This window comes from Tetrao urogallus (assembly GCF_951394365.1).
Source record: "Tetrao urogallus genome assembly, chromosome: 2".
Classification (NCBI taxonomy): domain Eukaryota; kingdom Metazoa; phylum Chordata; class Aves; order Galliformes; family Phasianidae; genus Tetrao; species Tetrao urogallus.
In genome coordinates this window covers 108,695,040-108,722,771 of record NC_136814.1, presented here as the reverse complement: position 1 = coordinate 108,722,771, position 27,732 = coordinate 108,695,040, and the positions used below count along the sequence as shown (strand labels likewise).

Below are 27,732 nucleotides of genomic sequence, written 5' to 3'. Positions count from 1 at the left end.
GTGCTGAGAGTCAGTTCTGCCATGAATGTAAAGCAGCATGTGCCAGGCAGGGTGGAAGGTTTTGTGTAAATTACTGTTCTGTGACTACATTTGTGGAATCAGTTATTTCCAAGCCTGTGTGCCTTTACAAGGCAGGACTCCTGTTTCAAGCAGAGTGCTATGAAAGAGCCTGAAAATACATGTAGCACATCGAGGTGTTACACACCACAATGCATGGAGGTTTAAATGTGAGGCCAATACCAAGTAGGACTGTCAGGTACAGCCCCTTTTGGTTCCTGGGGAATCAGGACTGTGTTTACTGGCAGTGAATTTGTTCCCAGGACTTCGGAGTGAACCAGGATGGGAAACTGTTGCCTGCTCTTCAAGGCACGTGTGATGGTTTGGCAGGGGCAGATGGTGACGAATGCAGACAATAAACAAGCATCAATCAATTGTATTATTGATATTGAAAGCAGTTTCTTTTTCTTTGAAGATGTAGATGCTAACACTAGAACTGAAACACAATTAGCCAATTAGCAGCCACTCTGTAGCTGCCTTACCCACTCTCAGCAGCAGGAGCCAGGTCACTGGCAGAGCCAAGGGGAGCAATGGGCTCACCAACAGCTTGCGCACCTCAGGCATGTGGCATTTTGTTGAGCTGGCTACATTTGTTCAGCTGGCCCAACCCTTCATCCCAACTCCTCCTTGTGCCCTCCATGAACACCCTTTGCTGAAGTGAGGGCTGCCACACAAACTTGTTTTCTGACAATTGCCATCACCTGGATCTTCTGCTTAACGGCACGGCGTTCAGTTAAATGGTGTTCTAATGACATCCTACATGTTCAGCTTATCTCTGGATTTCTCTTCTAGCACTGGAACAGTCACTGCCATGGCACCTTCCTCTGATTTAATACAGCTCAAGAAAAATAATGAAGGATGGAATTCACAGACTCACGGAATCACAGAATGGCCAGGGTTGGAAGGGACCTCAAGGATCATGAATCTCCAACCCCAAATTCATAGAATCATAGAATCTCCAAGGTTGGAAAAGACCTCCAAGGTCATCCGGTCCAACCATCCACGCACCACCAATATTTCCCCACTAGACCACGTCCCTCAGTACCACATCTACACGGTCCTGGAGCACCTCCAGCTCAGGCTGCCCAGGGCCATCCGTGGCCTCGGGCACCTCCAGGGATGGGGCACCACAGCTCTGGGCAGTGCCAGCACCTCTCTGCCCTCTGAGTGAAGGATTTCCTCCCAATATCTGACCTAAATCTCCGTTCTTTTAGCTTAAAGCCATTCCATGCTGTCCTGTCACTATCAGACCATGTATAAAAGTCACTCCCCTTTCTGCTTATGAGCTCCTCATTACTGGAAGGCCTTCCTGCAGCCTTCCCTTCTCCAGGCTGAACGCCCCACAGCTTAGTGGAAGATAAGTGTTGATGTACTGACTTACCTAACTATGGGTTTATATCCTTTAAGTATCCTGGGCAATATCTATAGGAATTTTTCTAGAATCTTCACAGATTTGCTTGCACATGGCTTTCCCTGGTGTTTAGAGAAGTTCTTCCAATTAAAGTTTGCACTGTGATTAGGATTGCTTGCATGGACTCTCAGCACAGCTGCTTGCTATTTGATGAGTTAACAAAACAATAAATACACGAGAGAGGCAGGATATGAGCTTTTATTAGGCAGCAGTTCATGTAATGACCTTGAACTGCCAAATCCTATGAAATAAATGGACAGCTGCCAAGATGTTGGTAGAACATTTCAATATCCAGATGCTGGCTGGTCTGGCACAAGTTGTATTTGTCGCTTTTCACTGAAAACTGATGTCTGGTGAACCACAAAAAAACCCATCAGACTTGCTTTTATCCCTCTGCATTTCTTTATCTTCTAGCCATCATGGAAATGAGGATAATAGTTAAGACAATGGTTCCAGCAATTCCACCAACTGTCATTCCCAGGATGTTGCCGTGGACCTGCATGGACTGGCACCTCTCACCTGTGAAGAAGAAGGCTTGTCCTGATGGGCACCTGGGAAAATAAGCACAGATTTACGTGGGTCAGGAGTTCTGTCCTGCCCTGCAGGCCCACCTCGAGATCCTCACACTGACTGTCCTGGATGAGCAGTTCCCATCAGATGGCTTCACATTACAACAATCCCACTCTGTAGTGCTGTCAAGTTCCTACTGTTCTATGTAATGTAGCAACTCAGACCCATGGGGTCTGTAGCTCTGTACACTTGCTAGCTGCACCATTTGGTTCAAAAGAAAGTCAAGACAAGCAGAGTGGAGATCTGTGATACCTGCAGCTCGGTCTCCCTTTCACATTCACACAGACTCCATCATTCTGGCAGGGGTTTGGATCACACGGGTCTTGCAGAGAAGGCAGCCAGCGCTGCATGGGCTCCATCTCCTCGGCTGCTCTCTTCTTTCTTTCTAAAACGTGGCCCTCTGAGACAGCAGATTGCTCGGACACAACGGGGACTTCGGTGTTATTGAGGTGAATCAGGTCTTTTAAAAACAGGAACAGAGGAGAAATATATCAGAAAACAGTGACTGACGTAATTATTGTTAGTTTATAGTTAGTACTCTTCACCCAGGGGAAGAAATAGTTAGGTCAGGGTGTCTAAGAAATAAACCTTCAGGAAACCGTTGCCACTTTCATTCCTTGGAATTCACAAGCACTGCAGTCAACATTGAAATCAACACACAAACACTTTTCAGTGTTGGTCCCCATTAGAAGAGAAGATGGCTCGGGGACAGGAGGTGGCAGCAATTTGAATGAGTGAGAAGAGAGAAAGGATCAGCCATTGCCATTTGCAAGGAGAATCAGAATGAAGGACTTTACCGTGGAATTCTGCAAAAATGATCAGGTTATCATTTTTCAGAAAGTTTCTTCGTCTCAGCTGGCTGTGGGATATGAAGCTGTTCCACCCCCAGTCTCTGGTTCTGTAGCAATTGCATGAGGCATCAAAGCTTCCATTAATGGATGGTCTCTCCCATATTAAGTTTCCATTTACACCTGCAAAGAGGATATGAATGACAAATAAAAGCCACAGAGCTCTGCAGCCTAAAACTATGACATCATTATTTTATGCATTGCAGTGTTCAGCAGGATTGATGCTGCAAAATCAAGTTCAGGGCTCAGGTGTCCCAACAAATCTCAGCAGGCTGACAAACAGTGGATGCCAACAGATGCTTAGAAGAGGCCTCTGAGTCTGTGTGAGGGCACTGAAATTTCACAGCTCCCCTTTCACTGAGGACTGACAAAGTCCTCAGTTTTTAAGGTTTTTTTCATGGTTTAGAGTCTAGCTGATTTTGTTCTTTGCTATTGTTCTGTTCAACACATTCACACCTAAGGTTCAAAACCTCTTAGTGAAAAACTGTGTACCAAACTTCCACTGAAAAACAGTGAAGAGGGATGGAGACTCATCTCCAGTATTTCATACTGTATTGACTTCAGTATTGTTCTGTTCTTATTTCCATGATCACATCCACAAGGGATCCTGGGGCTGGACATGGAACCATCGTGCTGTGTGCTACGTAAACCTGGAGCTCTACATAGCCCATGTGTGAAAGTCTTCAGTCTTTGTCAGGCCCAGCAAGATGGGCTTCAGATGCTGCAGACTGATCTCAGGCAGTTCAATTTAACCAAGTCCCCAAAACGTAATTTTAGATTATTATTGGATTGGATGCAATGGAATAAGGAACCTTACTGGCATTGCACCACAAATCACACACATCATCATGGTCAGATTGCAGGTGGAATAGGAACTGCCAGCTCTTTGGCACAGGAGAACTCTCTACAAGTCTGTTATGAAGGGTAGAGGTTTTAAACATAAGAGGATGGGTTTAGATTAGATATTAGGAAGAAATTCTGTACTCAGAGAGCAGTGAAGGCCTGGCACTGCCCAGAGCTGTGGTGCCCATCCCTGGAGGTGCCCGAGGCCATGAATGGCCCTGGGCAGCCTGGCCGAGTGAGAGTGTCCCTGCCTGTGGGAGAGAGGTGGACTAGGTGGCCTGTAATGTCCCTTCCAACTCAAAGCATTCTATAGGTTCTATGATTCTATTTAGGTAGATACACAAGTGATTGTTCATCACTTTCCACACTATGCATCACTTTTCACATTAGATGAACTTTTGAAGACAGGGATTCTGATCCATAAAAATGTCCCAAATTGGAAAATGAAGCCAGAATTGTCCAGCTGTGAGCCCTGCTCTGTCCTCTGTCCTCCTTGGCTTTCATTTTCACCATTTCTCCGGGCAAACACACTTACTCTGGTCTGTGCTTGTGGTGAAGCTTCTGCTGGCAGACATCCTCTGCAGCACGTTAGGGTCCTGGTCGAGCACTGTGAGCATGGCTTGGCGATTCAGAGCTGGCCACTCCAGGACAGCATCATTCTCTCCACTGCACATGTGGAAGGCAACGCGGGTGTAGCCACTGCTACTGGACTGGGGGTACAAACTTATGCCATAAGCATAACCCTCGGGGCTGTAAAACCGAGGGCTCTGAATGACGCCACTTAACGCGCTTTCCAGAATCTGACTGAAATTCCGAACGATCCACACCGCTGTGGGACAGGGGGTCTCTGTCAGTGTGATATCATCGACAATGATCCCACCAGAGGAAGAGCCGGGGTTGCCCTTTAGTCCTTGGAAGAGGTATCGGAACTTATTCTGAACATTGAGGGTTACGTGGGCGATTTTCCAGTCCTGGTCACTGTCCGCTTTTGTGAGAGGAAAACAAGACATTGCCACCACATCATTACATGACATCATGAAGGAGCTCATTCCTCATTATCTATCCCAGCTGCGTTTAGACAACCTGAGCTCTCAGAGAGTCACGAAGGCTAGAGATCTGAAGCTACTGTTATCGCTGTACTGCTTTTACACCGCATCAACCAAATGCACTGGGCGCATTGTGGTAGGAACTCTTCACACATTAGTGAATAGCAGGCTGTAGGATGAAGGGCAGCATGCTAAATGCAAAGATATAGGAAGAGTATGGGAACCAATGAATCAGCATGTTAGAATTTACTGTTCTGGACACTTTTTCCAGAGCATTGTCCTTCCCTGCAAAATGCAGCAGCGTTATGGAGGCAGATAATCACAGGTCTTGGGTACTGACAACATTGCATTGACAACTGCACAGCAATGCAGCGGCTGAATTCCCACTATGCAGCAAAACTACCCAAAGTGGGAACTCAATTCACATCTCCAGAGTTACAAGTAGTTTTTTTTAGACACATGAAAAATCAGGCTGGGGGTCCTACTCTCCATGGATGAGCGCAGCTATTTGCACCAGAGCAGACCAGTGGCAGATGATATTTTGGCCAGCGGAGGTCTAGCCAGTGGTCTCCCAAGGGTTTTGGGGCCCCTCCATTCACTAAGCATAACCTGACCACGATTTCAAAGGTGAATGTGCTTACCAAATCCTTAGCTGAACTGCAAGATACTGTCCTGGGAGCTTAAGGAAAATGTTCTGATTTCTGAGCCAATTTTTTCTCCCTCCAAATTCTTTGTCTTCCTCATGTTTATAGACTTACCCTGAAAGGTTTCAATTTTCCTCATCTTGCGAACGTTTCCAGTCCCATCATCTTCCTTAGTCCAGATGACCAGCTTGTCAGATGAGCTCCCTGACATCTTATAGAAGAACTGGAGGCACTGCTGAGTCCTCTTGGGATACAGGATTCGGGACTCCAGGACTGCCACCTCTTCTGCATTTCCAGAGCTGGTGTTGAAGTACATGAAATAGCCAGCATCTGTCAACAAAGCAGAGAGTATCACTCCCTCTTTCCAGCTTTCCAGCTGGTTGCATGGTGCACATGTCCATTCTGAGTAGCCTTGGGTAGGAACAAGGCTGGTAGTTCAGGATGTACGTGGGACTCATCACAGGCAGCTTCTGTCCATTCTGCATTAGCTGGTCTAGGCTGGATACTTCAGGAATGTGTTCCATGCTGACTGCAGGTAACCAGCAGATGTTTTTTTACTTGATTTGTATTGAAGATAATACAAAGATGAGGTCTTACAGGTCGTATCCTGTATTACCTTTGGTGGCTGGGTCATGTAGGGGCAACAGCCTCCTCCTATTTACAGCAAGCCAAGTTTTGCCTTTTTCAGAGTACAGCTGAATGTGCTTTAGGCGAGGATTTCTTCACCCTTTGCTTAGGCAATACTTAGCACCAAAACCACTTTTTCTTTCTTTAAGGTCTATAGAAGCTTTCCCCATCTAAAGAACAAGAAATCAGAACCTTGCTTTTCAGAAATGTTTGTATTTAGTCTTTATTCTCACTCATAAGTGTGAACCCTGTAACTCTCATTGAGGATGACTCTGCTCTGTTTGGAATGTTGAAAAGAAAATAATGCTCAGATTCCTTTTTTTATCGCAAAAACTTTGTAACTTTCTTCTGCTTCCAGAGCCAGCACTCCTCAAGCTTAACTTACTATTTGCTTTCCAAACATGTTTATTGTTTGCTTTGCAAGCACATTTATGGTTGGCTTATAGAGTGCTATTCCATTCTTATCATGCAGCAACATAACTCTTACTCAGACTTTGGAAGCTGCAGTAAATCCTTTTCCAGATTGTATTAAAAGTTAACATTGTTCTTTGTCCCCTTTTATAGTGCTGTTGTGGAAAAACATTCAACTATGCCAAAAAAAGCTTAACAAGAGCACTAATGCAACCATAAACTCAGACCCACAGTGCCAAGTCAAGTGCAAGGAAAAAGGGCATTCTGTTTAGCTTGGAGTTATTACAGCGAGGTTTGCTGGGCAGTCTCCTAAACATGGTGGTTTAAGAATGTATTTTCAGAATAGCCAGCGCTGGGTTTTCTGAAGGGCTGAGTGCAGTGACTGGGTCAGAGAAGTTGCTAAATGTGTTTGCATTTATAGCACAGGTGTGCAAAAGTGACCGTCACCCCAGTAAGCCCTGCCCGTAGCAAAGGGTTCTGATGTCGCTTTTTACCTGTACAGCGCCCAGAAAGTGTGTGGTCCTTGTCTCCTGTAGGACTGCTCTGTTGGTGGACCCAATCTAAGTCATCTGTGGTGCTCTGAATCATGCCGCAGATATTTTCATTCTCAAAGGAGCACTGATCCAAGAGGGTGTGAGTCGAAGCTGAGGAGAAGATGCACACGTCATTACCTCCAAAGTCTTACTGAAAACAAAACTGAGGTCCTCCTGAAGTGGATGCTTCTGATGGCCGACCCACAGGGATGGCAGCTCCTTGCTGACAGCCACACCTGGCGACAATATCTTCAGCTGGATCAGCAGTCAAATAAATGGAGTGTCAGACTCCAGAATCACGCAACCCAAGGTGCAAAACAATCTAATTGAGACTGAATGCCAGGGAAAAGAGAACAAAGTACATTGCCTTCACCTCATAACAGAGATGTGAGGAAACTGCCCACGCATCAGCAGAAAACAACCACGTCTCCAAGCCCCTGTGAGCATCATGGGAGAACAGGGGGGAATGGCTCAGCTTCTGTTGCCTGATTCGACTCTTCCAAGGAAGCAGCCATCAGAGCCAAAGAGAGGGATGAGGAGGGAATGAACATTCTGGGTGTCAGCACCACAGGCCCTCTCGGATACTATTCCAAGAGTATGTGAGAAGAATTGTTGTGTTTTTAGACATCAGGCTCAAGTACAAACAGGCTGCAATGTCTGAATCGTGACTTACTGCAGTTATACATGCGATTAAGTCTTTCCAGGTCAATGTCGCTGAAATCCAGACGCTGCCCAATGATGTCATTAAATGCTGGGATCTTTGTTGTGATCGTGGGGATGCTGTCATTTTTGTTAAAGGAAAACGGTGCATAGTGCATCACTGACTCGTAGTCGTAGGGCGTGTTCAGGTCACTGATGTAGCTGTCATCGTACTTGTTAAAGTTGTGTTCTCTGCCTGGAAGGAAATGGAAAAGTGCTTCATCACAGAGTTCAGTAGTAAAGAAAGTGGCTTTAGCATGGCCCTTGGATAGAGCTTTCTGGTGCAAAATGATCTACATGACAACAATTGCTGAGTGACAAAAGGCTCAAGTTTAACAAGATTTGTTCAGGAACTAATTTTTACAACACAGTCTTTAGATTCCATTTCTGCATCCCCATGTGACTTCAGGGGCTTCAAAATCAAATATCCCTGAGCAGTAAATACTGATATGTAAGATTGCATGGTCTCATGGTAAGCATCCTGACGGACTAAACCTGAGGATTAGTGTGCTCCATTCCAGAGCCTGTGAATATTGATGCAAAAGTTTCCCAGTGTATCAGATGGCGTATGAACAAGGAGGAATCCTGGAGCCCTTTGCTTTTTAAGACGACAGGAATGAATGACAGCCCTGGATTTTCCCCAGGCTCCACCCTGGACTGATGATATTGCTCTGATGTTGCTAGAGAAGAGTCTTTTGGAAACATGCTTCTAGAAGTTTCTGCAATCATTAGTTTCTTAGAGAAGGAGGTTTTTGCAGTGACGGAAGGAGGGAGCCATGTCACACCTTTCCGTATGGAGGCAAAGGGAGATTCCCACCCTGTCCAGCTACAAGTAATACTTTCAAAATATCTGGCACTGTTCCTCAGAGAAAGACCAACACGTGACTGCCCTCGGGGGATAACCACAGCTTCTGTCTGTGAAGGCTGCTCTTCCTCATGACTCTGTCCTGAGCACAAAGGTCTCCAGTCCAAGGCTTGAGGTTATGTAAGAACTTGGACTGATGTTCTTCAGATGCTTGAACTGCAGTTTTTATCAAAAAAAATAATGGGAACCTTGCTAATTACGTGCTATCACTTTTTATAGCTAGAGGCAAAACCTTGGCAGTACAGAGGCAGGTGCAATAATGCTGCTTTTCATACCATTGCTGGGCATTTATGTTCTATGAGATACATGTTTTACACATGGGCAGATGACATATGGCCCCAAAGTTCTCATTTTTCCAAAAAAAAGCCTGATTGACTCTATAGGGCACACCCAACCCAAGGTGGAAGCTACATGTTACAGTCCTTCTGCAGGGCTGTGTAGTGTCCATATTCCCTACACACAGAATGGCAAAGTCCAAAACAAACAATGTTGGCAAATTAACCTTTCTATTCCATCTCCAATTAGTTGTCCTTTCAAATGGCTTCAGTTGAAGTATTCTACTTAATAAATTTCCCTCATTGGAAAATGAGATTTTATAGCATGGATAGCAATGTACAGAATATGGATAGGGCTTGGACTATAGATTTTTATATATATATATATTTATATTTATATATAGTTCCAGTTTCTGGAAATCTGGATGTGTGAGTAAACCTTTTCAGATTCTGAGAACTTTCATTACAGAAGAGCCAGATGCTGAGCAGTTTGCACTTTACAAATCTGACTGGAAGTTCCCAACCAACCTGTAAGGATTTCATCCCACCAGATGGTCACGTAGTCATCGCGATCCATCCTCGACTGCTCGTGGTAGAACCCCAAAGCATGCAGGATCTCGTGTTCCACGATTGCTTTGTGGTCACACCCTGACCCAATAGAGAGGTTCTGCCCATTCTTCAGGTCCCCCACCATGGACCAACACCTGAGAAAGAGAGAGATCTTACCATCTGCAATTACAGTTTTCTTCTTTGTCTTTATGTCCGCTTGCTGAATTTAAATATATATATATTTAAAAGAAAGGTTTAAGTATAAAATGATTACTATAAATCATTCCTTATGTGCTGATCAGGCTCCTTTGGTGCTCACCAGATGCTCTACTCCGAAGGCAGACTAAGCCTCAAACTAAGCTGTCATTTACATGAGGCAGGTGTTTTACGCACCCCCCATTTTAGGCAAGGTCACACTTGATTTTTGAGATCCGCAGAAGTTTTGTCCCATATCAGCTGTCATTTTGCCAAGAAATATCATACATGCATAGAACTGCAAGCTCATCATAATGCTGAACTCTCTGTTCTCTGGCGAGGCTGGCTGTGGCTCTGGGCAGCCTGGGCTGCTGGTTGTTGACCTGCACACAGCAGGGGGTTGGAGCTGGAGGAGCGCTGTGGTTCTTTTCAGCCCAGGCCATGCTGGGATTCTATGATTCACTTAGGGCTTCTTGGCAACCCTCTCCAAACCAGATGCCCATTTCAGGTTCCTCCCCTGAACATCCCCTGCAGCCAACAGAGCAAGGCAGCCAGCTTCCAAGCCCCAGGATGAGGTGCTTTCTTGGTGGCCTCTTTCTCTACCACAACCAGCTCACAAAGAACTGCTGGACTGCTGCAGTTGGATGGAATGAATTCTCCTTGGTTCCACACAGAAGAAACAAGCAGAAATAAATGGTCCCTTACCCGCTTTCTTTTATGAAGAATATGTAGCTTGCCTCTCCTTCATATGGCTTGAAATCCACGCAGGACTTCAGGCGGAACATTTCAAGTGCCTGGAGAATGACTCCTTTGGCGTTCAGATCTGGAGAACATATGTGAGCAGAGCATCTTTAGCACCCAGGGGTGGTTCGGCCCAGAGAGGTAATGCACATGGTTTATGTGTGGGACCGAAAGGAAAATGAATGAAAACAGAACTGACTGAATTTAATGAAACTACGTTTTGTTATGACAGCTGTAGGAGAAGGAAGGGAGTTGATGCAAAGGAGCAATCTGGTTGTTAGTGAATATCAATGGGAGAGAAGCAGCTCTGCAAAAAGCAGATTTCTTATCGCGCTGATTCCAGTGCAAACAGATACTGGAGTTAGAATATGAATAAAGTATTGGCATTACCTAAGTCATCACCTAGGATATAGGGAACAGGGAACTGCCATCTGTAGGTGTCGTCTCTTAAGGCATTTCGCTGGTTTTTCTGGAAAGAGAATGGACAGCTGGTGATACAGATGCTGTGTAGAGACGGGCTGATGTGTGCTAAAAATACAATTAGGGCAAACGCAAGCAATAAAGTTTCTGTTATTACTTACAGGAAGCAAGATATCACCCTGAAAAAGGTCCAATCCAGCAGCTGAAAAGCAATTTATTGAAAGGTAATGTAAATGGAATATCAAATAATCATTTTAACTCAAAAGCCGTATTTGAGCATACTCATCCAAGGTCATGTCCTCATGCATTTACAGGAAATAAAAGTCTATCCTCAGCTTCTACTCAGTATTTAATACTAAATGATGTGTGGCAGAAATCTGGTGACAGCCATTATCCATATCATAGAATCATAGAATCATAGAATCACAGAATGGCCAGGGTTGGAAGGGACCTCAAGGATCACGAAGCTCCAACCCCCCTGTGCCATGCAGGGCCACCAACCTCCCCATTTCACAGCAGCCCAGGCTGCCCAGGGCCCCATCCAACCTGGCCTCCAACACCTCCAGGGATGGACGGGGCATCACAGCCTCTCTGGGCAGCTGTTCCAGCACCTCACCACTCTCACAGCACACAACTTCCCCCTCACATCCAACCTCCAGCTGCCCTCCCTCAACTCCAAACCATTTCCCCTTGTCCTGCTGCCATCTCCCCTTTCCAAGAGCTGACTCCCCTCCTGTCTGCAGGCTCCCTTTAGGTACTGCAGGCTGCACTGAGGTCACCCCACAGCTTCTCTTCTCCATGCTGAACAAGCCCAGCTCCCTCAGCCTGTCTTTGTCGTGGAGGTGCTGCAGCCCCCTGCTCATCTCTGTGGCTCCTCTTGACCTTCTTCAAAAAATCTCATTTTAGAGCCTCCTGCTCTCTGCTGGGCAGTGGCATCAGTCACACAGTGGGACAATCCTCGAGAGGATGTACTGATATTGAGTAACGCATCAGGAAAACTTGTTGCACGGTGCACCAGCGATGGATGTATGGAAATTTACATTATTGGAAATTAAAGAAATAATTAAAATAGAAGACTGTATAACATGTTGTGTTGTTTCCTTGCCACTTTTATAGAAGCTCAAGCTAACATCCAAGCTATCAGCAAGCCTGTGAAACTTCAAAAATATCATAAACATATGAAGCAACTTTAAAGTGATGAAGGGTGATATTGTCTTGACACCAGGAGCCTGTCCAAACAAGAGGAGTAAAAGGCATCTGCATGCTTTGCTTACAGAGGGTTGCAGAATGTCTAGACAATAATTTTGTGCGGGAGAGACCTGAGACATCAGCATTTTGTTTAATGTACAGCAGAGTGGAATGGAGAAGAATAGAGTGGAGTGGAGTAGAGTAGAACAGTTCAGTTGGAGGGGACCTACAGCGATCATCCACTCCAACTGCCTCATCACTTCAGGGCTAACCAAAAGTTAAGTGATATTATTGCAGGCTTTATCCAAACGCCTCTGGAACAGAGACAGGTATGGGCACCAACCACTTCTCCAGGAAGCCTGTGTCAGTGTTTGATCACACTCACAGCAAAGAAACTTATCCCAGTATCTACTGTGAACCTCTCCTGGAGCATCTTTGTGCCATTCCTGGGCGGCCTGACATGGGATACTGGGGAGAAGGTACTGGTAGGCTCAGAACTGATGAAGAATTTAGCCATGAACTCACCTAAGTTTATGTCTGGAATGTCTCTGATTATCTCACTAGCATCATTTTCTCCATCTGCAAGATAGACAGAACATCATGTGTTCAGATGTAGTGGCACACAGCAGGCAAAACAAAATGCTTCAAAACTCAAAGCAGTTCACAGAGTGCTTACCAGGCCCACTGGAGAGATGCTCAACCTGAAAGAGAATAACACAGCCAGCATGAGGTATGGGGCATTTCTGCACTGAGAGGAGCCTGTTGAAATCAGGTTTCTACTTACAGAGACTGGAGTAGCACATGCATAACATAACAGGAGTGCCAGGCAGAGCAGGGAGCTGCGGGTGCCCATTTCTGCAGTGGACATGGAAGCTGGCTCCCCTCATCTCTGGCAATATATAGAGCATGCTGCTGAGCTTCCCACAGGCACCAGCCAACCAGCTGCCAGCTTTCCATCTTGGTAACTTTATCATAACATCATATCACCCCCCTTGATGACAGGCGATGGCATTGCTGCTGTCCTTTACCCAAGTCCACTTTGGAGGAATGTTAGAGAGGAATGTGATCACTCCCAGTTTCAGGCAGTGCAAGGCTCACAAGGGCTTTGTGTCCCATCTCAGTTGGGCCCAAAGTTGCTGACTCCTTCCACTGTATTTATTGTCTGTCAGCATTACAATCTCAGTTGCACTGAATAAAAGTCACGTGCTCAAAGAGAATTATTGAGTTTATAGCACTCTGGTGACATGAGAATTTCAGCTGTGTTTCTCTCCATTAATAATTAACATTATATCGTAAAGATTAGAAATAAGAGAGATACAATTACAGAGGCACTGACAGCACCTTCCCATGGCCAACGCACCCCAGGACACACAGCTCCATGCACAACATGGCTCTGCCCGCCAGAGACAGCCACGGCCATCGGGACCCAGAAGTCCTCCTCCTCAGGGCTGATCTCGGCCTGTTCTTGGCCCAGCCCGTGTCTGTGCTTGGGATTGTCCCAGCCATTTGCACCTGGCCGTGCTGAACTTCCCAAGGTTCACACCAGCCCAACTCCCCAGCCTGTCGGGGGCCCTCTGGATGGCATCTCTTCCTTCCAGCATGCAGAACACAGCTCAGCTTAGTGTCACCTACAGACATACAGAGTGTGCTTCTCCAGGAACAGCTGCCCAGAGAGGCTGTGATGCCCCGTCCATCCCTGGAGGTGTTCAAGGCCAGGTTGGATGGGGCCCTGGGCAGCCTGGGCTGCTGTGAAATGGGGAGGTTGGTGGCCCTGCCTGTGGCGGGTTGAAGCTTCATGATTCTTGAGGTCATAGAATCACAGAATCACAAGGTTGGAAACAACCTGTAAGACCATCGAGTCCAACCGCCCTCCCATCACCACTGCTACCACCAGCACTAAACCAGACCTCGCAGCTCCTCATCCAGGCGCCTCTTGAACACTGCCAGGGACGGCGACTGCACCACCTCCCTGTGCAGCCATTCCATGCCTGACCACTGAGAGAAAAAGTTCTTCCTTATGTCCAACCTAAACCTCCTCTGGTACAACTTGCGGCCATTTCTTCAGGTCCTGCTTGTTGCCTGGGAGAAGAGGCCAGACCCCTCCTCATCACAGCCTCCCTTCAGGAGGTTGCAGAGTGCAGTGAGGTCTCCCCTGAGCTCCTCTTCTCCATGCTGAACAATCCCAGCTCCCTCAGCCGCTCCTCATCAGCCCTGTGCTCCAGACCCCTCACCATTTCGCTGCCCTTCTCTGCACACGTTGCAGGACCTCAACATCTTTCCTGCAGTGAGGAGCCCAAAACTGAACACAGCACTCGAGGTGCGGCCTCACCAGAGCTGAGTGCAGGGGATGCTCACCTCCCTGCTCCTGCTGGCCATTTCTAATGCAGGCCAGGATGCTGCTGGCCCTCTTGGCCTCCTGAGCAACCCAAGACATTCTATGATTCCATAAGGCAACGGCTCCAGGCAGCACCTGGGAATGAGTGCTCTGGGCTTGAGAAAGTCATGATGGCCATGGGAGGGAAGGGAAATCCTGGGACAGCATCCTGGGAAGTGAAAGACTGGTGCTCCTGGCTAAATGAGGCTGGTCAGACGCCTCAGACACATGCTGGGTTTTGGTGACATAATATATCTTATCTGTCAGGATGTCTGCTTGCACCTATAGCAGAGGGGTTGAGAGCACTTCAAGGAACCAGGACTTCATTTGTATCAAAGGAGTGAGACTCAACCTGTGCCAGGCTCCTGCGAAGTCCTTGGCTCCTCCAGAGGAGGCTGCCTGAAGCCCTGTGCCCATCTGGGAACCAGTTTGAGAGCATTGCCTCTGTGCCAAATTCTGCTCTCATGGCTGCCAATGCTGGCACTGCTCAGCTGAAGCCAAAGATTCCACAATTCTATGATTCTATGAAGGTTAGATTTGCACTAGGCACTTGATACAACTTTCATCTGGTAAACCATGACAGTGTTGTCTTCCATCAATATTTGCCAGCACTTCTTACATAAAAAAACATTTCCATATACCTGTAGCTGTGTGCAGCCTCTCCATTCTCCCAACATTTCCAGTTCCATCATTTTCCCTAACCAGCTGATCTCATGGACTTCCATTTAACCTGTGGAAAAACATGAGGCGTTTTTACATCATCCTTGGAGGAAGGATGTAAGAGTCCAGTAGAGCTGGCTGAGCAGCTGTTGTATCTAAGCTGTATCAGTGTTGTATCTAAGCACATAAAATACCCTTATCTGGGAAGCACAGAAAAGTGTTGTGATAACAGTTTTGATCCATTCATCTTTAGTGCGGTTCCACTGGGCAGAGCTAGGAAGTTACTTTCAGAAAAAAGAATTCAATATAACAGAATTTTTGCTATAAAAAATATATCGAAAATAAATCAATACCGATGAAAATGCATCAAATGCAAAAAAAAATGCATCGGGTGGTCAGGCACTGGAATGGATGCCCAGGGAGGTGGTGGAGTCACCGAGCCTGGGGGTGTCCAAGGAAAGGCTGGATGTTGTGCTGAGGGACATGGTTTAGTGGGAGCTATTGGGAATAGGTGAACGGTTGGACTGGATGAGCTTTGAGGTCTTTTCCAACCTTGGTGATTCTATGATTCTATGATTCTATGAAAATGTGACTTGAAAAACTAGTGTTCAGCTGCTCAGATAGGGAACATATTCTATTCCATTATTTAGAAATGAAGTGCAAACCTGGGACTTCCAATCCTGTAAACATGCCCATGTGAGTGGATGCATTCAGCAGGTCCCGGCAGACCCAGGCCTTGGTTCTGTGGCTCTCCCTGGAAGCTGTTCCCAGTAAGTCTTCCATGGAGAGACCCGGCTCCCCCACAGACACAGACACAGACACAGACACAGACACAGACACAGACACAGACACAGACACAGACACAGACTTCTTTGCCTCTCTCAATATGTAGGGAATAGATTAACATCCAGCCACCACAGTTTTGTACCAATCCATCCCTACTCGTGTTAATGTATTTGAAGCAATTGTTTCCTCTTTCACATTTGGACTGTGAATTCATCTATGGGGCAGGGTGGTACCTCATGTGGTACCTCCACATTTAATACTAGACCAGCTGCCCAGGGCCCAATCTGGGCCTTAAATGTGACCCTGGATGGGGCCCTGGGCAGCCTGGGCTGCTATGAAATGGGGAGGTTGGTGGCCCTGCATGACACAGGGGGGTTGGAGCTTTGTGATCCTTGAGGTCCCTTCCAACCCAGGCCGTTCTGTGATTCTATGATTCCTTTTGACCTGTCCATCCCGCTCAAGTGACTTCCTTTTCTGTTTGGTGTGAAACTCAGCTTCCTATTTGTACAGCCCTGGACTGGGTACTTGTAATAACTTATTTATCTCTGTGTGTCTTCCTTTTCACATCTATAAAAAGCACGGTGAAGTCTAATGACCATCCAAAAAACAAAAAAAAAAAACAACAAAAATCTGCACAGTTACCCACCATGGCCTCCATCCCCCTTCTGCCAACATGGCCCCGCTCAGCACCATCTGTCTGCTTTGCACCACCCCATGGATACTAATATATCCTAAGAGCTGCAGCCCAAGAAGGTGAGGCTCAAAGCTGCCAGGAATGGGGTAATGTCTTTTATGTCTGTCAGTATCAAGTCAGAGCTTCCCTGTTAACCCCATCCCAGAGTGCTTCCATGCTGTATTCAGGAATATTCAGGAAATATGTTCTTAGTACAAATGAAAACAACAGAGTGTTGCACATCTCTGTCACCACTCATAAATGATGTTTTTTCCCCAAAGAGCCATATCATCTCTTCTCCCCACTCTCAGCTGAGTACGTCCTTGTGTGAACCACCTCAGCCTCTGCTCACCAGTCCTCCCAGTCAGACACCCATCATCTCTCTCAGGCTGTCAGGATGAGGTTCTGTGGCCCATTTCTCACGTCAGGGTGTAAATCATGAGTAGTTCTGCTGAAGTCAGTGGGAACATTCACATTTATGGTGACAGTAAGTCAGTACTGTGCAATGGCTGCAGTATTGCCATTCCTGCTTTGCTAGTGAAGCTGGGAAGCACGTTTTTCCCCATTCATGCTCCCCACTTGTCTTATCAAACATTGCAAATGCAGAACAAGGAACTCGAAATGCACTGACTTCAGAAATTCTAATTCCAGACTCCTACAGCTTGAAGATTTTACCATGAACAGCATGAGATCATCATCCAGGTAGGAAATGGTTACCATTAGTTAGTCTTAAAGGAAAATCTGTGAGAACAAAAGCAATTTGTGACTCCCAATTCACTCAGATGGTATTCCATAATGAAATGGCCACTCGGTCACCATGGAGCTTGCTGCTGCATAAGAGCTATCTTTTCTTTTAGGACTGCAAGAGGACCCAATGGTGCAGTGCTTCTGCTCCTCTCATGTGACCCCATCTGTGTTACCATGAAGGCTGGGGAAGGATTTTCAAATACATGTGTGAGAAGGTGAACTTACTGCTGCTGTACACGGCGTTCAGCCTCAGTAGGACAACCCTGCAGAAATCCAACCTTTGCCCAACAATGTCAGAAAATTCAGGAAGTTTTGCTGTGGTGGAAGGGGTGTTGTAACTGGTGTTGAAAGAATTCGGCCCATAGTGCAGGGCTGACTCATTATCATATGGGGTATTGAGGTCATCAAGGAAACGATCACTGTTTGGCAGAGGTTTGTGCAAACCCCAGACAAAAAATCAGATGTTTGTGATTAGGTGAGACCAAAATAAAGCTCACTGCACAACGCCCCTTCAGAATGCCTCACCACGGCTCAGCAACGGTCTGGGTGTCAGCAAGTTGGCAACCCCTCTTAAGAGAAGCCATTCTAATGCTACAAAAAGGGGCATGCTTCTACTGATAATTCTCAGGCATGTCAGAGCTGCATTGCACCTCCCATTCATCCCACAGTATGACATCCTAACTGGATGGTAAAAAATCCTAAGGCACTAGACTGGGCTGCCCAGGGAGGTGGTGGAGTCCCCATCCCTGGCTGTGTTTCAAACCGTTTGGATGTGGTGCTCAGGGCCATGATTTAGCGGAGGGCTGGTAGAGTTGGGGTGGGATGGTTGGGCTGCGGTTGGACTTCATGATCTTTAAGGTCTTTTCCAACCTGAGCTATTCTATCATTCTATGATTCTATGATTCTAAATCCTAGGGATAGGTCAGAGCCATCAGGAGAGAGCATCATCTTGCTTGATAAACTGAGGGCTGGGAAAGGAAAGCAGGTTTTGCACATCCAGGGCATCGCTCAGAGCTTTTGGCAAGTTGCTGTGTGTTCTCAGCTCCTGAGTAAAGTCTGAACAATTTAGATGTGGAAACCAGTAGTAACGCAGTGTTAAAATCTTACAGAGCTCTCCTGTATTTACCAGCTCCAAACTCAAACTTTAAAGTAGTCCCTGCAATTAGATGGAAACCAGAAGACAGAATGTTCTCACTGTTCTCATTTCTAATTCATAGAATCACAGAATCACAGAACGGCCTGGGTTGCAAAGGCCCACAGCACTCATCTGGTCCCAACCCCTGCTGTGTGCAGATCACCAACCAGCAGCCCAGGCTGCCCAGAGCCACATCCAGCCTGGCCTTGAATGCCTGCAGGGATGGGGCATCCACAGCCTCCTTGGGCAACCTGTGCCACTGCCTCACCACCCTCGGGGGGAAAAATTTCTTTGCATTTCCCTGCAGCCTGTGCTGAGCTGGGGCTGTTATGAAGAGAGAACGCCTGAAGGGTGCAGCAGAGCAACACGTGGGTTCCTGCAATCATGATTTCCTGCCCTGGTTATCCAGAGATCTCAGCCAGACTGAATGATGTCGCTTAAATCGGCCCAGTCAGCGTCGAGCTCCTCTCTGGCGCTGCACCTGGCAGCCAGGAGTGCTGGAGCACTGTCACACCAATGGCAAGGTGTGTCACGCTGTCTGGCCAACAGCAGCACAGCATGAGCAGAGCAGATCTGGACAGTTAATGTTACAACAGCAGCCCAGAGAGCTGCACAAAACCAGAGTACATCCAGTGCAAGCAATGCCATGCTACCACAACAGAAGTGCTTATCACCCATCCTTCAGACACGATGTGGGGAATGGGAAAGTGACATCTGAAGGAGCTCCTTCTCACAGCAGCTGCTTCTCTCCTGCTGTTGCTGAAGCAAACTTAACTTGTGTTAACATTTGAGCCTTACCAACACTCTCACTGGTGTTTGTTTACAGCTGCAGCACTTTCCAGTACGATTACACTGAAAATAACTTTCTGATGCAGGCAACAGAAGAGCCGATGAGCAGAGATGTGCTGCTGGACCTGCTCTCACTGACAAGGAAGGGCTGGCTGGGGAAGGGACAGCTGGGAGCAGTTTGGGATGCAGCAGTGATGAGATGGAGTTCAGAAACAAGGCAATAATGACCAGGCAACCCGGAATGCAGGTGAGCCAGTTGTGAATTTTTCTGCTCCAGGGAAAATGTGGGTCCACTACTGGACGGGGATCTGCAGAGGTCCTTTCCAACCCCTACTATTCTGTGATTCTGTGTGTAACACCTTCAAAAAGCAGCCTTTCTGTTTCTGAAATGAGATAAACATCAATTTAGGCTGTGTGACATACCAAGAACTACAGGATGTTTTTCTGAAAGACCGCACCACATCCTCAGCCAGCGCATCTCTCCTTAACCAGTAAGTGCCCAAACACACTGCAAACAACCATCAGCACACTGCAGTGCACCAGTCCTATCTGCTCCAAAGGGGCATTTGGGGCTGAATGAGGATTTCCAGAACAATTTCATAACATTTGCCCCAAGGAAGTTTCACCGTTTTCCCCAGCCACGTATCCTGAAACCACCATGGGCTTCAAGCATCGCAGTTGGTGTTTATGTGGAGTGGGGTGTGGGCAGAAGTTACACACCTGATAGCCCCACGGCTTGGCTAACCTGGGCTGCTTACCGGGCATTCTCATGTGATCCAAGGGGAAAGGCAGTGGTCATGGAGACAGGAGTCTATTCCAGCTTCAAACACCTAAGCCAGAACTGAGCTCAGACTCAAGCCATTAAGCCTAAATGCATGCCCTGTAGTGCCTGTGTATGTGCTGTGTGTCTCGGACCCAGTACTGCTGTGCATCCATCCCACTGCTTAAACAGAGGTACCCAGTGCCATCTGAGATTCTCCAGGGGCAAAATACCCACATAGGCTGGTAGATAATGAAGCCTGGGAGATCCCTTCCCATTCTAGAGTTGTGTCAGAGGAGATGGATGTGGACCGGCAACAGACAGCTGTGTTTTAAGCAGCTGATCTACATCTGTGCTTAAAAAACACAGCATATGAGACTCTTATTTTGTACTTTTATTTTTCAATGCCAAACTCCCCATGCGGAGCTGAGAGGGTCCCAGCCACTGTATGCTAGTGTAACATCTTTATTTACTGCCCTTCTTCAGGCATTGTCCCAGCACAGACAGTTCATTTACAGACCTTTATATATATATATTTTTATGGAAATAGAAACATAGAATCCCAGCATGGCCTGGGTTGCAAAGGCCCACAGCGCTCCTCCAGTCCCAACCCCTGCTGTGTGCAGGTCGCCAACCAGCAGCCCAGGCTGCCCAGAGCCACATCCAGCCTGGCCTTGAATGCCTGCAGGGATGGGGCATCCACAGCCTCCTTGGGCAACCTGTGCCAGTGCCTCACCACCCTCGGGGGGAAAAACTTCCTTCCCAAAAATAATTTATGTTCTCCCCACAGATGTATGAAGAGAAGACAAAAAATCTTTCATCCCATCCTCTGCTCTGTCAGCACAGTGAGACAACATGCCCCAGAACATAAAGCAGATCACAGCCGCTGCCAGGAAATGGGACTGTCCCAGGGTAAAATGTCACTGAAGCCCTGGGGTAGAACTGAAGGTGCTTAAGATTCATATCTTGGCCACCAGTTGTGTGAAACCAAGCAGCTTCCTTCAGAGGAGCACAAACCGGAAAGCAGAAGCTGAATGAGAGCTGCTGCCGAGGGCTCTGTGAGCTGTGTCGCATGAGAGTGTGGTGTTGGTGTGGGTTTGGTTCAGCCCAGAGGATGCTCCCCCCAGGAGCAGTTGAACAAGTTGAACTCAGCACTACGCTTACTGCCCTGACTTCCCTGAGCTTTCTTCAGCCATGTCCTTTCTCAGCTGCCTGCATCCGCATGCTCAGCTACCCAAACAAGTCACACACCCAGGTCAGTCACTGACACAGCTTGGTGTTATTCCCCACCTGATGACTGACAGTCTTCCAATAACCTAAAAACACTGCATCCTCACCTCTGGCTTCAAAAGAGTTTGGGGTCTGAAACGTAGACTGCACAGTTCCAAACTGGCAGATAATTGCAGTGCCAGCTCCTCATGGACCCAAGAAAGAACGTGAGGGCATGGATGGGAAAACCATAGAGGCACAGGAATCAGTGCTGTTAAGCTGCATCTCCTGCAGGAGTCCATTCCAGAGGTTGATCAGTGCCACCTGCCTGTGCACACAGCACGTCCTGCTCTGATCAGCCTTTGGAAGTACTGACAGGCAGAAACCATCAAAAAGGCACTGGAATGGGCTGCCCAGTGGTCAGTGCCCTGGAGGTGCTTCAGAGCTGTGTGTATGTGCTACTGAGGGATGTGGTTCGGTGGGAAATGGTGGTGCTGGGTGGGGGTTGGGCTGCACGACCTTGGAGGTCTTCTTCAACAGGTCTGTGATTCTGTGATTCTAAAGTTGAACCTTGAAATGCTGAGCAGATGACAATCTTAAAGGACACAGCCATACACTGACCTGGCACACAGCCTGAATCACTGAATCACAGAATGGTTTGGGTTGGAAGGGACTCCAAGGATCACGAAGCTCCAACCCCCCTGTGCCATGCAGGGCCACCAACCTCCCCATTTCACAGCAGCCCAGGCTGCCCAGGGCCCCATCCAACCTGGCCTCCAACACCTCCAGGGATGGACGGGGCATCACAGCCTCTCTGGGCAGCTGTTCCAGCACCTCACCGCTCTCATAGCAAAGAACTTTGAGTGTGGCCTGCACGGCCATTTCATAGCCACTCTCAGTACAGGAACCCTTATAGGAATCAGGAGCTACGGAACAATTTAGGATTTCTACGACTCCTCCAGAGACAAACCCTGCTCCTCCTGTCTGCTCACATGCCCTCCAGCACCATCCTGAGTGATGCCAGCAGCTCTGGGACAGGAGCAGTGCTCTCTGCCAAAGAAAGGGCTTAGAGATGGCAGCTTGAGGGAATGCAAGGTCTGCTTACTGCATCACCAGCACGGAGTTACAGGAACGTGCTCTGTTGTTGAGATGAACCCCAAGCCTTCTGCACAGCATTTCAACATGCTAATGCTCTAACTAGTTCTTCAGTGACAAAAAATGCAAATAGGAGCTTGCAAGAGTGATATTCAGGGAGAATTTATAGCCCCCAGGAAACAGGTGCAGAGAGGAAGAGCTGCCAGCTTCCTTCTCATAGCTAGATGGCAGGTTGTTGAGATTTACAGCACAGCATCGGCTGCCATCTGGTCGGTAACTGCTCTCAGCATGCCAGGCTCCTCTCAAACCCAAACCTAGAGGGACTTTGCCCGACAGAGTTTCACACAGCCTGCCTGTTATGAGCTGAAATTCAAATGCTGAAGGCTGACACCGATGCTGGGTAAGGGGATACCTGGCACATTTACATCCCAGCACCTGCGCTGCTCTGGGTGGGAGCAACACTGAGGTCCCCCCCAGCCCTATAAAGCTCCATATCCTCACACAGACACACATCCCAGCTAACCTCAGCTCCGGCACAGAAGAGCTGCCCCCGGTGCAGGATGGCGGAGCAGCAGTGGTACAACACAACTTTACCCGGTAACATTTTCCTGATCATCTTCACCCTCCAGGCGCTGGCTGGCATGTGCATCAATTCCTTCCTCGTGGCTGCATCTTGCATGGAGTGGTTCAAAAAGAAAAGCATGAACTCTAATGAGAAGATCTTGCTGTTTCTGGGCGCCTTCAGGTTTTGGTACTTGTGCACCTCATGGATATACATCTTTATTTCAGTGTTATTTCCCCAGCATCTTTTTGGCACAGGCATGCCCCTCGCCTTTGCAATTTTTCTGTGCTTTTTAAATTCTTCCAACTTTTGGACTTCTGCCTGCCTCTATGCTTTTTACTGTATAAAAATCGCAAATTTCAGGCACCGTTTCTTCGTCTACCTGAAAGCCAAAATCGACAGGATCGTGCCATGGCTGCTGCTGAGCTCCGTGGTTCTGTCCCTGCTCAACTGCAGCCCTTTCCTCGAAGTTACTGGTGCAAAGAACACCAATTTCACCACCCACGGGATTTTCTGGAATGTGAACAAAGAAATAAGGGAACATTATCGCACTATAGTTTTAATCTGCACACTTGGGTTTTCCATGGCATTCATAATGGTAACCTGCTCTGCCTTCCTCCTCCTCTTCTCCCTCTGCAGACACAAGCACAGGATGCAGAACAGCTCTGCCAGGAGCCTCAGCATGGACGCCCACATCAAAGCCATGAAATCCCTTCTGTCCTTCTTCTTCTTCTACTGCATTAATTACATCATCTTGATGTCAACGGTGTATTACAACAATGAGAATAACCTCCTGACGTTACTCCTTTTGGTCCTTCAATACGCTTTTCCAGTCGTTCATTCCCTTATTCTCATTTTTAGCAATCCCAAACTGGAAAGGATAGTGCTAAGGTTTCTGCCTTGTGCAAAGTGCAAGGACTGCACCAGGCAGCCCACCAAAACATCGATGCTTTGTTCTTCAGTTCAGGTCCTGCCATCTCCAACGGAGTCCTCAGCACACTGCGGGTGATACAGGTCTTCTACCTTCTCCTTTTAAAGTAAAACAAATCACTGAATTAAGTTCTTGTGAATTGAATTAATCATTGTTATCACTTGATCTGAGTAATTCTTTGAGATAAGCTATTGTCAGTAGCCAAGCAATGCGGTCCTGTGATTTGGTGACACTTCCACCTCCTGCTGCCATGTTACTAGGCCTGGTTCCAGCAGTGGACTCTGGCTCTGTAAAACAGTCAGGAATCACAGAACAGGTTGCCCAAGGAGGCTGTGGATGCCCCATCCCTGCAGGCATTCAAGGCCAGGCTGGATGTGGCTCTGGGCAGCCTGGGCTGCTGGTTGGCGACCTGCACACAGCAGGGGGTTGGAGCTGGAGGAGCGCTGTGGGCCTTTGCAACCCAGGCTGTTCTGGGATTCTATGAATCACAGCATCACCAAGGTTGGGAAAGACCTCCAAGATCATCCAGTCCAACCGTCCACCTACCACTAATATCGCCCTATTAAACATGTCCCTTATTACCACACCTAAATGTTTTTTATATTGTGAATGTGTTTTACATTTAGGAAAAAAACGCGTAACGGGTCTGAAGCCTTCCGCCTGCAGAGGCTTCATACAGGTGTTCGTTATCGTTAGGGACTCATCGGTCTGTCCATCTACCTCGGTGCACACCAATGTGGTGTATGGTAAAATGGCACTTATTGCAAGCAACACACTCTTATAGTTGTCCCTTATATCACAGTGCTACCAATCACCCTTGCTACGGTTATCTGTGCCCAATAGACGTGTGGCATGTCTTGTCTTGCCATGTCTCATCATGGTTTCTCATGAGTCAAGGAGCCCCCGCAGAGCCTGATGATTGTTACAGCCCCCCTTTCACGTATTCGCTAACCACGCAAGGGGGCCCACACAGATTATGCCTGGTTACGCCTGATGACCTTGACAGCCCCCACTTTACGTATTTCGTTGACTACATCTCTAACTTGCGTATTTTGTTAACTACATCTCCCCCTCCCTAAGCTCAAGCAAATCTACTACAACTCGAGAGGACCCTAACCGCGTACAACCCGAAATCCCCGCATTGCGCCTATACATGCCATTGTCCTCTCGGTTAAGCCTTGCCCCGTTACATCGCGATTTGCCAAATAATCCTACCCTAATGTCTTAAACCATACTTATAAATGTAATATACCTATATGCCTATATATAATATGACTATAAGCGTAAAGCATATTAATATTAGACCTAATACAACTATAACTGAATACAGAATAGAGTTAAACAGAGTTAAACATTCCCGTCGCTTTGGTGGACCATCCCATGAGCACTTGCCATCAGTGGTGTTCTCCGTCCTTCTTTACTCTCTCTAGGACACGATGTATCTCTTCTGTGTCATGGTGAACGGTGATCAAGGTTTTCTGTCCATTATCTCTTACATGTTTCAGCAACTGGTGCAGGTCGTCATGTTGCAAAAGCTTCCTTACCAAGTTCCTTCCTTGGTAAGCCAAAACGAGATTCATCCCACTTGGAACAGGTGATAGGTCTTTAATCACCGTGTAATTATCCTGCAAGAACTGATGTGATGTCACCGACACTTAATAATTAAAGCCACATCCTACAATACTAATAAAGTTATAGACAGAGAGATTAGAGATTAGAGTGATTGCTGATAGCTTCAGTGGCACTATCTATGAGTGTGAAATTACAAAGATCCTTATACAAACATAACCTTTCCCAGTATATACCAACATTGTCTCAGGTACCTGTTGGAGTGTACCTCAAAATGAAAAACATTTGTTCAATAACAAGGCAGATGTCTCAGGCTTTGAGAGCATTGCTCTCACAAACCAACCGTATGAAATTGCTTGTTCTCCAGGCCTCAATCTGGCCACCTGTCCATGAAGGGAACCCATTCTGATGCCCACAGTGCATACTGCACTGGCTTAAGCACCATGCACATCAGATTTGTTACATGCTGAAAGAGAAGGCCTGATGCTGTCAGGACTTCTAATGCATTTAAAGTGAGGGGTGATTTCAATCCCCATTTCTCTGCACAATCTATCAGGTGTGTGATGCCTTTCAGATCAAGGGATACCTCTTCCGGGCCTCTGTTATCATTCCCTACTATCAGGAAGATCTCCAGTACTCTTCCTTCCTCTATCAGGCTAGATCTATACTTCTCACAATCTGTTAGTGCATCTCTCTTAACTCTTAAATGCAAATTCACCTCTCTCCTTTTGCTATCCTTTTCAGTCACAGCTGGAAGCTGCGGGCTCCGCACCGCTCCCACTGTGCCCATCTCCCTTTGATCATGCACTGACTGTTGTAGAGGCTTCTGATTGGTTGCATGCGCACTCAATCTTGTAAAAGGATGTGTGGGTCGAGTCAATGGGTCTGAACACTGTGGCAGAGAGTGGGTCCGGAGACTATCGTTATTTCTTTCTCCGTCGGGTGCAACCTGAGCAGAGGGCGCCGGCCGGACGCCACCTACTCCTTCAGACGCAGTCAGGGTGGACAGTGCTGGCCGGACACTATCATCCCAGCGCCTGTAACTTACATCGCTTCCCTTTCTCTCTGCTGTTTTTTCTTCTACCACCTCCCTAACTTTTGACCAATCCGTACCCAGGCCTTTCCAGCAGTCCCCACCCCCCTGGGTGTTACTGCATTCCACCTCCTGAGAGGAGACAGCAAGTGTGCCATCCCAGCTCACTATTCCCCCTGCCCCCACAGGTGGTGTTAGGTTACACAGAGAAGGATACAGCGGTTGTCCTGGAAACGGCTGGGGAGTTTCGGCGACCTTGGATTCCTGCACTTGAGCCGTTTTGCAAGATAAAAGTGCAGACAGTTCAGCGCAGTCTTCTTCTACTTGTTTATGCGAAGCTCGAGCCGAGGGGGGAGCAGAAGGGGGTGCCGATGGTGCGGACGAGATGTTAGTCGCCATAGCTGAGAGCATATTTGCGGTGTTCTCTTCCTCAGGGGACTTGCAAGAAAGTACGCTTCCCGCGCCGTTTCTCACGGTGTTATTAAATTCCAAACCCATCATAACGCGCGTAGCTTCAGGAATTCTATCTTCTTCTCTCGCGGCTCGGAGAGCGCCGAGGACCAACCCCCAGATTTTCAACTCTCCTGACTTCCCGAGTACCATCGCCCGCTGGGAAAGCGCTGCGGTGATGGGATCCCAGGACCCCGGGGTATATAAATCTGAGGGAGATGTAAGCAATCCCTCCTTTTGTAAAAGGGACAACATTGCCCCTATTTCCTTCTTAGAAGGAGAAGTTTTCCCGCAATAGGTCTTACACGCGGACGAAATCACCTTTATGACGGCCTCCATGTTCACTCCGCCGGGTGTTCCTCCCCCGCGGATCACACAGCCACCGGGCTTCTCTTCCGATGGCTTCCTGGGTCCTCGGCAGGTTAAGCAGGCTCCTGGCGCCGTGGAGCCCCCTCCGACGCTACCCAGCTTCCACTCTCCTAAGCCGCAGCCCCCTCTTCTAGGGTCATCGCCTCCTTCCCCACGGGAGACGGATGAGAGTAGGATCGCCACGCCGCCTGTGGCCGACCACTATTCCCTAACGATCACGTCGGGGTCACCAAATGAAGCCTTCCGCCTGCAGAGGCTTCATACAGGTGTTCGTTATCGTTAGGGACTCATCGGTCTGTCCATCTACCTCGGTGCACACCAATGTGGTGTATGGTAAAATGGCACTTATTGCAAGCAACACACTCTTATAGTTGTCCCTTATATCACAGTGCTACCAATCACCCTTGCTACGGTTATCTGTGCCCAATAGACGTGTGGCATGTCTTGTCTTGCCATGTCTCATCATGGTTTCTCATGAGTCAAGGAGCCCCCGCAGAGCCTGATGATTGTTACAGCCCCCCTTTCACGTATTCGCTAACCACGCAAGGGGGCCCACACAGATTATGCCTGGTTACGCCTGATGACCTTGACAGCCCCCACTTTACGTATTTCGTTGACTACATCTCTAACTTGCGTATTTTGTTAACTACACGGGTCCCGCAGCCCCA

General features: G+C 47.6%; 2 protein-coding genes across 2 annotated transcripts; one reads left to right on the top strand and one right to left on the bottom strand.

Annotated features, from left to right (window-relative positions):
• Positions 1–1,871: 1,871 nt before the first annotated feature.
• MEP1A (meprin A subunit alpha) lies at positions 1,872–12,775 on the bottom strand (the record flags this gene model as incomplete). The annotated part of the gene is given in 14 exon segments (XM_079549974.1): positions 1,872–2,019; positions 2,291–2,498; positions 2,836–3,009; positions 4,259–4,714; positions 5,534–5,749; positions 6,952–7,101; positions 7,664–7,880; positions 9,356–9,533; positions 10,279–10,396; positions 10,705–10,783; positions 10,896–10,936; positions 12,448–12,501; positions 12,599–12,623; positions 12,707–12,775. Coding segments are annotated over 14 exon segments (2,133 nt in total).
• A 9,935-nt stretch (positions 12,776–22,710) lies between these two features.
• Positions 22,711–23,721, top strand: LOC306958828 (taste receptor type 2 member 2-like; the record flags this gene model as incomplete). The annotated part of the gene is made up of 1 exon (XM_079550414.1): positions 22,711–23,721. One exon carries the CDS (start codon positions 22,711–22,713, stop codon positions 23,719–23,721), a length of 1,011 nt encoding a protein of 336 aa, XP_079406540.1.
• Between the last annotated feature and the right edge of the window lie 4,011 nt (positions 23,722–27,732).